Raw genomic sequence first — 15,010 nt, forward strand, 5'->3', positions numbered from 1 at the left:
AGGACACTGAGTTGGCATTTATTGTATGGAACAAACAGCATTAGCCGGACAGAGGAGGAGGAGGGACGTCAGAACACCCTTGGGTGAAAATGCCTTGGTGGGACCTCTTGGAGATTGTCCCTGCCTGGGGGAGGTTGCCTTTTCCACAGTTTAGGCTGAGCCAGAGCAGAATTTGGGCTCAGGGTTTGCACAACCCAGAGACTCCTTGAATCCACTGGAGTGTTTTTCATTTTTTCAAAAAACAAAGGAGCAAGATCCCACTCAAGCCCCCAAAGGTGAGTTTTCTCTTCCTCCATCTAAATGGAGAAACTGTTGACCTTGAGACCTTTACATGGCCATTTTCTTCATTTCTTGACGTCATAGTTTCAGGAATTTGAGGATTCGACCTGAGAATGCCTGTTATCTGTGCTCCATTGTTAACCATTCCTCAAGAACCCTTCCCTTTGCTCATGTGGTCACCAGTGGTCTTCTCTAGAGAATGACACAGCCGCTTGCCTCTAGCCTAGGGACCTGGGACGGTGGGGGTTGCTCCTGGGGGTGCCGTCCACTAACCTGCTCCCTCGGCGCAGCCTCCATCCTCCCCAAGGCGGAGGTTTGTGTCCGGAACCACGTCCAGCCCTACATCCCGTCCATCCTGGACGCCCTCATGGTTCCCACCAGCCAGGGCTTCACAGAAGTGCGGGATGTCTTCTTCAAGGAAGTCACCGACATGAACCTGAATGTCATCAATGAGGGTGGCATCGACAAGCTGGGCGAGGTGAGATGGGCCCTGGGTTTGGTTTTGGGTCTGGTCTGGCCCCCGTCAGGCCCTCACTGTGATGAGGGCAGGCCCTTTCTCTCCTGGGCATAACTTGTGAACAGAGGGTCTGCAGGAGGCATGGAGCCGGCCATGTCCACAGATGCCATTTTTGTGCCCCTCACAGATGGAGCCGGCCCCTCTCGCTTCTGAGTTAGCTGGTTCTCGGGTTGAGCGGCCTTCCACAGGCCCCATATCGGGGTGGTCTACTGCCGGGAGCCCCACATGGTTGTCAGGTCTGGGAGACAGAATCGGCCCTGTGACCTTAGCTGCTTCTCCACCCCAAACTGAGGAGTTGCATTGACAATAATAATCATAGACTTTGAGAACCATAGAGGACCCTGGGGATCACAAAAACCCATCTCCAGATTTGGAGGCGGAGGAAACCAAGGCTCAGAGATGGTGAGCGACTTGCCCAGGGCCGCCCAGCACTCAGGCCGGCCTGTCTCCACTCGCTGCGCTGCTGCACCCCGCTCCTGCCTGCAGAGCCTCGGCTTTCCCGTCCCGGGTCCTCCAGCGCGTTCCCTGGCGATCACCACTGCCGGATGGTCTTCCCTGGCGCCAGTGCCAGCCCCGGAGCCTGTACTCAGAGGGCCCAGGGGCTGCGGGGGCTGCCCGGCCCCTCCGGCGGCCCCAGCTCAGGTCCCTCGTGTGTTCCTGCCTCCTTGCAGTACATGGAGAAGCTGTCCCAGCTGGCGTACCACCCCCTCAAGATGCACAGCTGCTACGAGAAGATGGAGCCGCTGCGGCTCGACGGGCTGCAGCAGCGTTTTGACGTGTCCAGCATGTCTGTGTTCAAGCAGCGAGCCCAGATCCACATGCGTGAGGTGGGCACAGGGCTTGCCAGGGCCCTGACTATCCCCGCAATCCTGCATGTCCTCTCCTGCTCCGATCTCTTGGCCATGCTCTCGGATCTGTTTGGATGCCTGTCCCTCTGTCCACCTGGTTAAGTCAGACTCACCTCTTGGGTCTCAGAGACCCCTTCCTCCAGGAAGCCCTCCCTATTCCCTAAACTCCTTCCCACAGGGCCCAGATGCTCTGTTCCCCTGGGGCAAAGAGGGGTGGCGCTGGTGCCTGGCAGTGAGCCAGTGCTCTAGACACAGCATAGGAGTGAGCAAGTGAAAGGGTGTCTGAGTGCCTGGACACCCCTTCCTCCCAGGGGGACACCCCTCCTCCCAGGGAGCACCCCACCTCCCTGGGGTCACCCCTTCTCCCCAGGGGGGCACACCTTCACATGCCCTATGGTACGCTCCACCTCCAGCAAATGGACAACGCCGTGTACACCTTCGAGACCCTCCTGCACCAGGAGCTGGGGAAGGGGCCCACCAAGGAGGAGCTGTGCAAGTCCATCCAGCGCATCCTGGAGCGGGTGCTGAAGGTGAGCTGCCCGGCCGGGCCCTGCCCCTCTGCCCCGGGAAGGAGACAGGGGCCTGGGTGAGACGGGGGTGCTGATGGAGGCCCCTGACCCAGAGCTCCCCTCGCCCCGGCCCCTTTCCCGGCAGAAGTACGACTACGACAGCAGCACGGTGCGGAAGCGCTTCTTCCGGGAGGCGCTGCTGCAGATCACCATCCCATTCCTGCTCAAGAAGCTGGCGCCCACCTGCAAGTCGGTGAGCAGCCCTCCACTCCCGCCCGCCGCCCGCCGCCCGCCGCCCAGAGCCTGACCCGCAGCCCTGACTGCCCCTCTCTCTGCCCCCACGCCCACCCCGGCCGGCAGGAGCTGTCCCGGTTCCAGGAACTGATCTTCGAGGACTTTGCCAGGTTCATCCTGGTGGAGAACACGTATGAGGAGGTGGTGCTGCAGACGGTCATGAAGGACATCCTCCAGGGTCAGTGCCGCCGGCTGCAGAGCCGGGTGGGGCTGCCCTGCCGTGTGGCCCCAGTTAGGACTCTCACTGCTGGAGGGTGGCGGAGGCGGGCGCCCAGAGGCTTCCTGGTGGGGTCAGCTAAGCTACAAAGGGGAGACTCAGGCGGTGGGCCCACTGTTCGTGGTATGGGTCTGGGGCGGTGTCCGGCCCAGTGCCTTAGGTACGTTGAGGGTCCTTGGTACTTTGGGGAGTGTCAGGTGAGTGATGGGGGTTAGGGTCCCACCCCCTGCTTCCCACACTGAGGCCTCGAAGAAGCCTGGTCCGGTCGCAGTGCCCACTCAGGCCGAGGGCTTGTGACGTGGGGCACACGGTGCGGGGTGTACTGGTGGCCGTCAGCACCCCCGCTCAGTGTCCCGTCACCCCTTTCTGCCCCGCAGCCGTGAAGGAGGCCGCCGTGCAGAGGAAACACAACCTGTACCGGGACAGCGTAGTCATGCACAACAGCGACCCCAACCTGCACCTGCTGGCTGAGGGCGCGCCCATCGACTGGGGCGAGGAGTATGGGGACAGCGGCGGTGGCGGCGGGGACCCCGGCGTCCAGGAAGCAGCCCCCGTCTCGGAAAAGCGCCGGCGTGCCAAGCAGGTGGTGTCCGTGGTCCAGGACGAGGACGCGGGGCTGCCCTTTGAGGCCGCCCCTGGGCCGCCATCACCCTCGTCCCCGGACAGCGTCACTGAGCTCCGTGGCCTGCTGGCTGGGGATCTGCGGGCCGAGAGCCCCCCGCTGGCTGGCCCCCTGCTCAACGGGGCCCCCGTGCAGGAGAGCCCCCAGCCCGGGCTGGCCCCCGAGGCCACCTCACCGCCCGCCTCACCCCTCCGGCAGCTCCCGTCCGAAAAGCTCGTAGGCCCCGAGCCTCCCAAGCCCAGCGACCAGGAGACCGGCGAGCAGGTGTCTGGCCCGGGTGGCCGCCCCCCCATCCACACCACCACCGAGGACAGTGCCGGGGTGCAGACCGAGTTCTAGGCAGGTCGCCCCTGGAGCCTCTGTTGGACACAGCACGTGGGCCACTCCCTCCGGGGCCCTGGCTTGGCTCTGGGCGGGGAGCACAGGATCTGTGCCTTCCTGGCGGGGCGGGGCGGGGGCAGGGCTGGTGTGGCACCAAGGGGGCTGGGCGAGGATGGGCCCACTTGAGTCACTTTATGGGTTTGGTCACACTTGGTTGCTCTGTTTTCTCTTCTGTGGGATGATCGTGGCTTTCCTGCTCCGGGGGGGGAGGGGGGCTGGGAGCACTCTGAGTCCGCCCTCCCCGCCTGCCTGCCTCTGCGGCCTGTTCCCCTCGTGGGTCTTGCCATCCATGGAAGGAGGGCGGTGAGAGCTGCGTCCACCGCCTGGCTTCTCCCATCACTGAGGGGGCCTGTTAGAACCAGGAGGCCTGAGCGTTGAGGCCCATCTCTGAGCCCCTGAGGCCAGTTTTGGAGTGGACTCAGGCCTGGCTCTCCCACCCCAGGTGAAGGGACGTGCAAGGAGGGGGTCTTGAGGCTGGGGGGGGGGGGCGGTGCTGGGGGAGGGCTGCCTCTCGAGGTGGGGTGGGAACAGGAACAGCCTGGAATGTGCTGGTCTGGGGCAAGGACGTGTCTGAGGGAAGGAGGGGTGACCTCTGCAGAGGTACTGCTGGCGGGGTGGGCGGGGTACACTTGAGGGGTTGCCGGAAGCTGAGATTCTGCTCGCCTCTACTTGTTGGCGTCTGATCTCTAGGAGTCCCTCTGTCCGGCTGGGCTGGGGATGGGGACACTGCTCAGTGGCAGGGCTGGGCGGGTGTGGACGCTCTCTTCTGTGGGCCACTTCCAAGGTACACGCTGTCCCTCGAAGGAGCTGGCGGGGCTCGAGAGGGGCCATGGTGCCCCAGGACATCACGAGCATTTGGGGCAGGCTGGGGCTCTAATGCCCCGCACCCTGACAACGCCAGGACTGTTCATGTGGCCCTGCTGTTCCCCGCCCCTCAGCTCCTTGTTCCTGAGGGTGAGCGTTAAGTCGCAGTCATCCCCAGGGGCTGGGGCCACCTGGTTTTCCCAGGCCCTCTCTTCTGCTTTGAAGGGAAGGCAGACAGGACAGAAACCTACTCCTTCAGGGTCCTCACCAGCCCCCCACCGCAGCCCTGCATCTCCCATCCCCTGGATCTGCTAACTGGGCCAGGGCCTGGGACCCATGGGACGTGCGGCGCTGGCTGGTGCTCAGGGACCCCCTTCGAGTCCCCTGCAGCCCCAGTCTCAACGCCGAACTAACCTCTGACCAATACATTCCGTCTGAAGATGCTCTCCTCTGGTGCCTTCTCTTGGGACTTTCTGATCATCCTTCCCAGATATTGTATTGAAGATATTATGCAAACTGTTTAAGCTTCTACTAATCAATAAAGTGCTTTATTTAAAGCCAGTGGCCCATGTGTGATGCTGGCTGGGTGGGAGACCTGGGCTGGAGACGGGCCTCTGCACCTTGACTTTCGGGGCTCATTGCTTACAGGTGCACGTGATCAGAGTTCTCCTATGAACCCATTTTCCAGAGGAGAAAACTGAGACTCGGTGAGGAGGGGCACAGCAGGTAGGTGACTAGCCTGATGGCAGCTCAGACAGCTTCCTCTGCTGGGGGTTCTGTGCGGGGTGGGCCTCTGGCAGCTTCGGGCAATGGGGAGGGCAGCTCCTTTATGGCCATGGTGGGCGGGCTCACACTGGATCCAAACAGTGATGCCAGTGTTTAAGGCTCCTGCTCACAAGGCAAGCACTCCTGAGTACTTACCGTGGGCTGTGCGCATTACCTGCAGGACGAGGTAGCCTCCCGGGGATGGGCACCATCATCACACTAGTGTGTAAACTGAGGCCCAGGGGCACGGGGAGCCTGGGCAGAAGTTCTGGGTCATGGGGACACCTCCCCCCTGCCAGCTGGTGGGGACAGGCTACCCCTGTTGGGTAGGCACCTTGGGGGATGGTGGCCAGTGCCCGAAGTTCTGTCAACAAGGGTGGAGATGAGAAAACGGGGGCTCAGCAGGGTTTTTTGCTGTTGACTTTGGCAGGTCATCAAACCCAGCCTCAGACTGCTCACCTATAAAAGGGGCCTCGTGGGCTTCAAGGAGACCCGCCAAATGCCCTGCTCTGCAACGTGGCCCTGCCCATCTCAGGCCGCCATCTCCCCTCTTAGCTGAGTGGAGCTCAGGAGGGGGGGGGTGTGGGGTGTGTGTGTGTGGGGGGGGTGTGGGTGTGTGTGTGGGTGGGTGGGTGGGTGTGTGGGTGGGTGGGTGTGTGGGTGGGTGGGGGTGGAACTTGGAAAGCAGGACTCGGTCCACAAGGGGCTGTTACCTGTTTCAGCCACAGGACTGCCCAGCCCAGCAAGGCAGGGAGAGGGCCTGGCCTGCGTCCCACCGGTTCTCACGCGGGGCCCGGGATGAGCCCGCAGAGCCCCCTGGTGGCCACCGGCCTGGGTCCGGGCCCCCTACTGTCCCTCACTGAATAGGTAGGGACATAGGGTCTGGAAGGCTGGCCGGGGTCCGAGTTATCTGGAGGCAGAGCAGGCACCCCAGCAGGCCTGCCTCTAGCCCAGAGAGAAAGCTGCCCTTGGCTCAAAATGATCTGCCCCCAAAATGCACGACCAAGTTCAGCTCTGCCGCAAGCACGAGGAGCACGGCTCCCTCTAGACTTGTGCAGCGAGCGACCTGCGCAACTGCACGGGTTCGGAGTCAAGATGCTTCTGTCCTGGTTGCAGGGCCCCGGGCCCCCTGGTCTGGGGTAATGGTTACACAGCACACAAGGTGGCCCACATGGCCCCATCTCCTCCGAGGACTTTCCAAGCCCGTCTCCTCCTGAGCCCGGTCTCTCCACCTGCAAAAGGGAGGTGTGGGTAAATTCACACACCTCACCCCCACTTCCCCCCTCCCTGGGCTCCACCAGGGCCCAGTGATGACTCAGGAGGAGCAGGCTAGAGATGGGTTTATTGACGTTCCTGCTTCAGGTCTCTGAAGCTCAGGGTCTGCTCCTGAGCTGCGTGGGGAGAGGAGGTGCAGGTCTATGGAGCAGAGGGGCCCAGAGCTCAGGGCAGGGCGGGGTGGGGGTAAGCAGGGAGGGAGGCCAGGAGGGGCTGATGTTGCCTGGGGCACTAGACCTGCGCTGAACGCCTCCTGGCCAGCTGATCCCAGGACAGGCCACAGCGGCCGCCCCTACCTGGGCCAGGGCTCCCACCACCGCTGCCGAGTGGGACGGCACTGCCCGGGTTCCCCTGAGGAGGAAACCAAGGCTCCAGGAGGGGCTGTGACCGCCGCGGGCAGCTGGGACCCTCGGTGCTGGCTCAGATGGAGGTGCAGCTGTTGCTGGTCCCATCCCAGACCCTGTGGTCCTGCTGCGAGGGGTCCCCCCACCCCCTCTACAGGATTTAAACTGCTCCGTCCTTGGGCAGGAACGCTCCTGTCTCAGCCTGGCCCAGGACGGGGTAGGGAGGCCAGACCAGCCTGTGGGGAACAGGAAGGAGTGGAGCCCCGGGCCCGAGGGTGGCAGAGGCCGGCGCTCAGCTGCTGTGGTAGATGCGGAGGCGCTGGGCGATGTCCTGGCGGCACAGCGGGCAGGTGCGCAGGGGCTGGGAGCACAGCTGGCAGCAGCAGACATGGCCGCAGTTGAGGAAGATCATCTGGGCCTAGGGGTTGGGGGAGTGGGGATGTCAGAGCCCCACCCCGGCCGGTGCCCCGGCCCCTTGTCCTTCCGCCTGAAGATCTGACCGCACGGTCGTCAGACTCCATTCCCCGTCCAACACAGGATCCCACCGCCCTCCCAGGACGTGCTCCATGCCCCCGCCCTCTGTAGCAGCCATTTGGGGTGGGGGGAGGGTGGTCCATTGCCTGTCTCACCAGCCCTGCTGTTAAGAGGATGTGCAGGTTGCTTCCAATTTAGGGATTTTTATGCACTTTGCCTCAAAATGACCCCAACCTTATGGATCACAAGCCGTGGATGTGTCCATGCTTTGCCTCAGCATTTCCTCTTTTTAGGAGAGACAGGAAGCCACCTCTGGGGCCCAGAGCAGGGGTTCGGTTAAATTCATAACCAAGTCCTCCCCAACCCCCGTATCATGGCATTCTCCGGGGCCATCAAAGACCATGGGGTGATCAAACTGTTAACATGTGGCCTTTTCCAAGTAGGATCATGGTGGAGGGAACAGGGGTTTATTTTATATGCTATGTTGTTTTTTTATAACAGCTGTTAATTTTGTTTTTAAAACTAAGAGTTTTGAAAAAAACCTCTCCAGAGAAAATTTTGTTGATATTTAATGACTTGGGAAATTTCCCTGCATGAATTTAAAAAACTCTTCTGTAAAAAAAAAGAAAAAAGGCCCAGCAAATGCTGTCAGTATTGCTCATGTTTTGAGTCTTGGGATCATGGGTCATTTTAATTTCCTGTATTTTCCAAAATTTCTAATGAACACAACATATTTTTAAACTCTCTGCAGAATGAATCACCCATGCCCGAGAGGGTGGCAGGTGCTGGACAGGCGGGTGTGGGGGTGGATGGTGGCCCCGGGGGTTGGGCCCATCACCCCTAGACTTACCTCCCGTTCCAGGCACACCACACACTCTGAGGTCTGTACCTCCAGCAGCTCTGCGGGGGGAGCCGAGGGTCTCACTGCTTCAGGCAGCTCCTCGGGGGCTGTGGGCAGGACCCCGCCCTCGGGTGGCTTCAGCAGCTCTGTGGGGAAAGACAGAGGCTGAGCCAGGGTTCTGACTATCTAACCCCGTCCCTCCCCGGCCCAGCCTGCCTTAAGTGGACAGAGAGCTGGAGGTGGGGGGGGGTGCTCCCACACACCCTCTTGTTTCTCTTTGCTGAGCCTCATTCCCCATCTATAGAGTGGGAGGGCCGGGACCCTGGGCAACTGAGTCCTCTTACCCCTCACACACCCTGAACCCCTCTGGGCTACCCTGCCACTGTCACAGATGAGAAATCAGGGAGGGAAAGCTGCTTGCTGACGGCCAGAGGGCCACCTGGTGGTGGGGCCGCAGGGCCAGGAACCCTGGGTGAGGGGCTCTGGGGGGCGCCCGACCTTGAGCACAGATTCCCCACCAGGGGCCCGGGCACAGGGGGCCCAGAGGAGCAGGGAAAGGACTAGACAGCTCTCAAGGCTGCGCCCCTGCCCTGGGAGAGCCCCCAGCACACCTGCTGCTCCGCCCTAAGCCAGCTTCCTCTGCCCAGGTCCCAAGCGCCCAAAGCAGGACGTGAGAATCCATCTCTCATCACACCACCTGCGCCAGTGACACCCGAGTCTCTTCATCCCTGAGCCCCCTCCCCTCAGAGCACATGTTGTTCAAGTAGTCTGTGGTTTAAATTACTAATTTCTGATAATCAGGGAAAAAAACCTTACGATTTCTTTTTTTTTAAAGCCTGTCACAACCACCCTAGACCTTCTAAGGGCCTCATGGTGCCCCCCAAACAACCGCTGTAGGCGTGGGGGGAGGCACATCTCTATTTCATGGAACATATGTCGAGTCCTGGGATTTGGAGAACTGTCAGGAAGATGCCTGAGGATCTGCTGCCCCGAGCTAAGAAGGAGATGTCCCGCCCCGGCCCCTCCCTGGAGGGCGGCCACGGTCAGGGAGAAGCCCTCAGGGTTAGGGTTAACCTCTCTGCCTCAGTTTCCTCATCCCTCAAAGGAGGGCAGCAGCGGCGCCCACCCCGTGGGGCTGCACAAAGGAGGCCTGACAGTCATCGTGTCAAATGCCTGACACCTGTCCTGCTCGGCAGGCAGGAGACCCTGACTCCTCCCCACACCCCTAACCCCACCCACAATCCCTCCTGCCCCCACTCAGCCACAGCTCCTCCCGCCTCCCAGTCCGCACCACACACATCTCTGTCCACACACACCTGCCCCGGGCGCAGTGCTGGGCACCTGTGGGCACTGGGCCCGGCGGGTTTCTCCCGCTACTCCAGGGCCCCTGAGTGTGTGGTTCCTGATGTCAGTAGGGTGGGTTTAGGGAAGCCAGGAGGGTCCCTCCACCACCATAGGAAAAGCTCATGTTTTCCATTTTGGGGCCTATTTTTCCCATTTATAAATGGCTTCTTTAGGAGATGAGCTTAAGGACTGGCAGGGGTTGGAAGTGGTCCTACTCGTCCTGAAAGGGAAAGAGGTGATGCTCCAGCCACGCCCCCGCGTCAGGGCTCTGCTAGGAGAGGCCGGGCGTCGGTACCTGGCTGGGTCCTGGCCGCGTCCAGCAGCTCCTGGGCTCTGCGCAGGATCTCGTGCTGCAGGCCGGCCTCCGAGACACCCACCTGCGAGGACCGAGGGGGCAGGTCAGGGCCTGGGCACGGCTGGGCAGGGGGCCTGCGGCGCAGCACAGAGCCGCCAGGACCGCCTCCTCCCTGACTTCTGGCACCTTCGACTAGACATGTGGAGGCTGACCGGCCCGGCCATCATTGCGGCGGAAAGACAGGGAAACCAGCACTGGTGACAGCCCCGGTCCAGCAAGTGCAGGGGCTAGGCCGACAGCGGTGGGCTGTCAGTTCACGCAGTCGGGTGGTTCACACCGAGGCCGGACTGCTGCAAAGTGGCCGCACCAGACGCTCAGTCCCTCAGCCTCCAGAGCAAGCGCTCCTGAACTTGGGCAACGTGGCCCACGTAGTCCTTCTGAGCCCTGGTGTCTGTGTCTGCCTCTGTCAAGGGACCAGGCAGTTCAGCAGAGTGGCCGACAGCACGGCCCCTGGGCTGGACGTGGCTCTGCCATGTGACCTCAGGCAAGCTACTACCTTGCTGTGTCTCCATGTCCTCACCTGAAAAATGACGATGACCGTACCTGCCTGCCCAGGTTATTGTGTATGTGCTCTTTGTGAGTCCATGGACCACAGCCGGCTGGGCTCCTCCGTCCATGGATTCTCCAGGCAAGAATGCTGAAGTGGGTTGCTGTTTCCTTCTCCAAGGGAGCTTCCTGACCCAGGGATTGAACCCACATTCTTGTGTCTCCTGCATTGGCAGGCAGACTCTTTACCACTGTGCTACCTGGGAAGCCCAGGTTATTATGAGGATCCGATGAATTTATATGTAAAACACGCTTAGATGTTTATCTAAAACATGCTTATATGTAAAATGCGCTTAACAGTGTCAAACACTGTTAAGTACTCGCCAGAGTCAGTATTTGTCTCTTCTGAAGAGTAAATGAATTCATGCAGAGTGTACCAGGCAGGCGCAGGCAGTGCTGCCGATAGAACTGTCAGCCCAGAGTGTGGGGCAAGGACGGTCCAGATGGCCTCCAAGGACCTGCCCAGCCTATGATGTGAAGATCCCATCTGACAGGGGCTGGCGGAGGGGACAATCTGGGGTCCGCAGCACCTGCGGCTCTGGCTTTTGTAGCCAGGTGACTGGGGGCAGACGGGGCAGGCGTCCTGGCCTGCTGGGAGCAAGGCGGCCCCAAGTCACCTGCAGGCGGCAAGCCTTGCCAAGAACTGCGTGAAGATCAAGTCCCCCCTTGGCCGTCGGGCCAGGGCCCTGCCCGCCTCCCTAGCCTCCCCCAAGGGGCCGCCGCGGTCCACCTTGGCCAGGTCCGCAGGGCCCATCCGGCTCAGCATGGCCAGTGAGAGGCGGTGGTGGGCGAAGACAGGCAGGTAGTGCTCAGCCGACAGCTCCACCAGGAGGGCCACCAGCGGGCGCTCCAAGCCTTCTTCCTGCAAGACACACCCGTGGGGGATGCCCAGTGCACCACAGACCGGGAAAAACCACAAGGCCGTGACTTACCACAGCACACACAGAGTTCAGATATGTGTAACGCGACAGGAAAAATGTATTCTTGGGACTTTTCCTACCGAGACGGCTATGGAAGGGCACAGAGACAGACGCGTGAAGCAGTTGGTTCACTGCCACTCAGTAAACCTGACAAAGCCAGCAACGTAAGTGCCCATCGAGGAGGGGGACTGTTGAAGCAAATGAAATCACCCAGATCTTACATCATCAGATCCAGACACACAAGGAGATCTACACACCCGGGGCTGGAGAACACTACTGTTGAGGCTCCATTTTTATTTAAAAAAAAAAAAAAAAAAAGGGCATGTGAGGAGGGGGAAGGGACCACCCCTGTCCTGTCCGAGCCCCTGCAGTGGTGAGCACACAGCGGGCTCCACCCGGCAGGAACTGTCTTCCCACCACCAGAACCAATGCCGCCCCCACCATTCCTGTGCCTGCCCAGGCCGAGGACAGGCCCCGGTGCACCGGTCACCAGAGATGGGAAGGGAATTCCACCAGACAGATCAGCAAGCTGGCACTACCGGGGCCCAGGGCTCCTGTGGGGTAGGCACGCCCGCAACTCTCACCTGCAGCTTCAAGGACAAGGGTTTCTGGTTCAAGAGCCGCTGATACTGAATCAGCCAGTAATTCTCCTGTTTGGTTTCACTTTGGGCTTCTAACTCTGTCTGCCAAGAAGGAAGCAGACACTGTTAGTTACGAGTCAGTGAACAGAAACGCTGATGGCATGGGCGGCTGTGAACGGCATATGGATGGACTTGGTGTTTTACCAAGAACATCCCTCTCCACTAAGTCTCACTGTTTCATCTGTAGGAACCTGGGCAGCTGACATCTGGCGCCCCTGCCCCCCGCCACCCTGGGCATCATGACTTGGAGGGGAGACACCTTCTCATCTCCCTGTGGGAAAAACAAAGCAGTAGGCAGACGTCCCCTCCCCCCGGGAGGCTCTGCGTGTCCTCTGGGTGCCAGCAGGGGGAGAGCTGGGATGCTAGGGGTAACTCAGCTTCTGGAGGGCACCTTGTCCACCTTCACCCACAAAGCCGGAGCATTGAGAACAGGAGAGAGGGGTGTCCACACAGGACATGGGCACAGAGACAGATGCACAAGGAAGTTGGCTATTCACACGGATTCCTCCACCCCGTCACTCAGGCACGATTCTAGGTGCTGGGGACGGAGGAGTAAGCGCAGCAACAGCAAGAGCATCAGGGCGCTTGGTGCCAGCCTGCTGTGTGCTGGGAGATGCCGTTTTACTCAGTTCTCACAACTCTGTGAAGCAGTCTCGACGTCACAGGTGAGGAGACTGAGCGACTGGCAGAGAGATTAGCAGCCGGCCCAAGAGCCAAGGGCCGCCCCGAGTCAGAGCCAGGTTCAGGCCCAGCTTGGAGCCTGTGCCGAGCCACCAAGCCGGGGCCACGGCTGCACGCTGCGCCGTGGGACTGCAACTTGGGCATCCCCCAGCTCCCTGGGCAGGCCCTCTTGGACCTAGCTAAGTGACTCCCCTTTTCTGGCCTGGCCCTCTCTGGACTGTGGACACACCTCTCTTCGGGAGCCTGTGACCCTGATGGTCACGTCCTGCTGCAGTGGACAGCGAGTCACCAAGGTCCCTGTGGGCGGGAGCCTGGCCATGACAAGGCTGGCCGTGCATAGCACATGTTAACGTGGTCTGTGCCCAGCGGCACAAACATACCACCCAGGCTCGTGCAGGGCTCGGGAAGAGACTGGCCTTGCTGTCATCTGTTCCCGGCACAGGGCCTGGCCCACGGTGGAGCTCAGGGGATGTCTAGGATAACGACGCGTTTCTAAGAACAGTGGGCTTGGAGGGAAAGCCACCCCGCGCACGACATGGATGCCACATGTACCAGGATCTCCCGGAGCTCCTCTTCTCGCTGCGTCTTCTCCTTGAGCAGCTGCTGGAGCAGTGAGCTCAGGGCCCAGCGCTGCTCCGAGATCATCTCCTGCGACAGAAGGCCGTGGCCAGTGCTGGGAGCTCACGGCTCCCCGGCCCCAAGGCACCCGTGGCGCAGTGGCAGGACACCCCTCCAACTGGTTCTCAGCTGGGGGCTGCGGTAGGCCTGACTCCCATCAAGGCTCTGTCCTTGATCTCAGGCTGAGGACCGGGGGAGAGAGTGGAGGTGCCCTTCTCCCCAGCCTGCACCTCCCTTCCCTGGAGGGCGGGCAAGGCCAGGCATGGGATCTAGTGCCCAATGACAGTGCGGTGATGAGAAACGCCAAACAAAGGAAATGACAAGCGGCAGGGACCCTGACTTCGGGCTCACTGACCACAGAGCACCTGGGCAGAAGCAAAGGGCAAGAGGGGTGAGGAGCCCACGCCAGCCAGCATGGTGGAACGGGCATACCCCAGAGAGCCCCATCTGTGTCCACGCTCCACTCCTCTCTTCCTCTTGGAATATCCCATGGAGACCCCAAGAAGGGGAGCTCCACAGCTCCACCAGGCAGGAGATGGGCACCCACCAAGCACAGAGGTTATGCTGGGGGTTGAGTGCCCCTAACCTCGGCAAGGCTGAGGCCTCTCCCACTGATCTCTGATGGCTCCATGACACAGGCTGGGTCTAGGAGACTCCTTCTATTTTATGCAGGGGCAACCTGAAGGCCTGGGGAGGGGAGGCAACCTACCTAAGGTCACACAGCGGCAGACCTGTGACCAGGACTCCAGACCCTAGCTCTCTTCCGCAGTGAGAAACCCATGGGATAAACAAAAACTTGTCCGCTGAGGACAGACACAGGGACAGGGGCAGACAGAAGGCTCTGCTCGAAAGCCGGGCACAGGGCACACGCCCTCTCACACCATGGACCCAGCCCCTCTGTGAACGCCTGGGAAGACTGAGGCACAGAACAGGCAAAGGGCCATCCCTCCGCCCCTCTTCCCCTCCCGGCCCAGGGCACACAGCAAGGGCCAGAGATCAGGGGAGCTGCCTGCAGGAGTGACATGGTTCCTTTCCTCCAAACATCCTGGGGATACCAAGAATGCTGTCCCCTCCGGGGTGTTAGCTGTGAGAACCAGTGCCCCAGAAGCATGGCTTGAGAGAGGCAGGGAGCTCAGTAGCGACCCAGCTCCAAAACAAAGACAACACGGAGATGGAGATGCAGCCTGGTGAGCCTTGGCAATGAAACCCTCCTTCCTCTGACCTTCCTGCCTAGCAACAGGTTGACCCACCCCTAACCTGGGCCTGCGCTGGGCCCGCATGAGCCTTCTGGGGTCGTGGCATCCTCCAGCATCACCGCCTTGTCTGCGGGAGGGCAGCTGAGAGGGGTGGGGGCGCCAGCGGGAGGTCTCATCAGTGGGGGTGGAGTGGGGGGACAGGCAGGCCGGGGAGCCCTAAACATACCTGCAGCGCCTCTGTGTCCAGGGATTTCCTCTTTAACTCCAGCTGTGTCAGCTGCAATAACTCAGTTTCTATTAACTTAATCTAAACAGAAGACGAGACAGGGTTTTTTTTAATTCACATTAACCACGGCTCAGTCCTGCGCCGCTGCTCCTGGATGGCCAAGCGGCCTAAGAATCCTTTCTGGGGGGGCAGGGGGAGGCTCCGGAATGAAGGGGGCTGAGAACCTGGTAAACCTTATCAGCAGGGCTTTAAACAGAATTTGTTAGCTCACGGGGCTGAGTGCTTGTCCTGGCCAGAACTGCTGATCAAAAGC

The 15,010-nt window shown here is 60.8% G+C and overlaps 2 protein-coding genes across 6 annotated transcripts in view; one reads left to right on the forward strand and one right to left on the reverse strand.

The window, feature by feature from the left end:
• Positions 1-5,028, forward strand: part of NIBAN2 (niban apoptosis regulator 2) — a 54,306-nt gene extending 49,278 nt beyond the window's left edge. The window contains exons 9-14 of the mRNA XM_069582378.1: positions 570-757; positions 1,468-1,623; positions 2,058-2,174; positions 2,299-2,406; positions 2,514-2,625; positions 3,042-5,028. Of these exons, the coding sequence (XP_069438479.1) occupies positions 570-757; positions 1,468-1,623; positions 2,058-2,174; positions 2,299-2,406; positions 2,514-2,625; positions 3,042-3,625 (1,265 nt within the window). The 3' untranslated portion in view covers positions 3,626-5,028. The remainder of the gene's footprint in view (positions 1-569; positions 758-1,467; positions 1,624-2,057; positions 2,175-2,298; positions 2,407-2,513; positions 2,626-3,041) is intronic.
• Positions 5,029-6,560: 1,532 nt separating this feature from the next.
• Positions 6,561-15,010, reverse strand: part of LRSAM1 (leucine rich repeat and sterile alpha motif containing 1) — a 34,399-nt gene continuing 25,949 nt past the window's right edge. For all 5 annotated transcript variants that reach the window (XM_069582352.1, XM_069582353.1, XM_069582355.1 and 2 more), the window contains 7 exons: positions 14,698-14,778; positions 13,210-13,305; positions 11,920-12,018; positions 11,146-11,277; positions 9,810-9,891; positions 8,180-8,316; positions 6,561-7,273 (listed from right to left, as the gene is read on the reverse strand). In XM_069582352.1, coding sequence (XP_069438453.1) covers positions 7,148-7,273; positions 8,180-8,316; positions 9,810-9,891; positions 11,146-11,277; positions 11,920-12,018; positions 13,210-13,305; positions 14,698-14,778 — 753 coding nt within the window. In that variant the 3' untranslated portion in view covers positions 6,561-7,147. The remainder of the gene's footprint in view (positions 7,274-8,179; positions 8,317-9,809; positions 9,892-11,145; positions 11,278-11,919; positions 12,019-13,209; positions 13,306-14,697; positions 14,779-15,010) is intronic.

Source organism: Ovis canadensis, chromosome 3 (genome assembly GCF_042477335.2).
Source record: "Ovis canadensis isolate MfBH-ARS-UI-01 breed Bighorn chromosome 3, ARS-UI_OviCan_v2, whole genome shotgun sequence".
Lineage (NCBI taxonomy): Eukaryota > Metazoa > Chordata > Mammalia > Artiodactyla > Bovidae > Ovis > Ovis canadensis.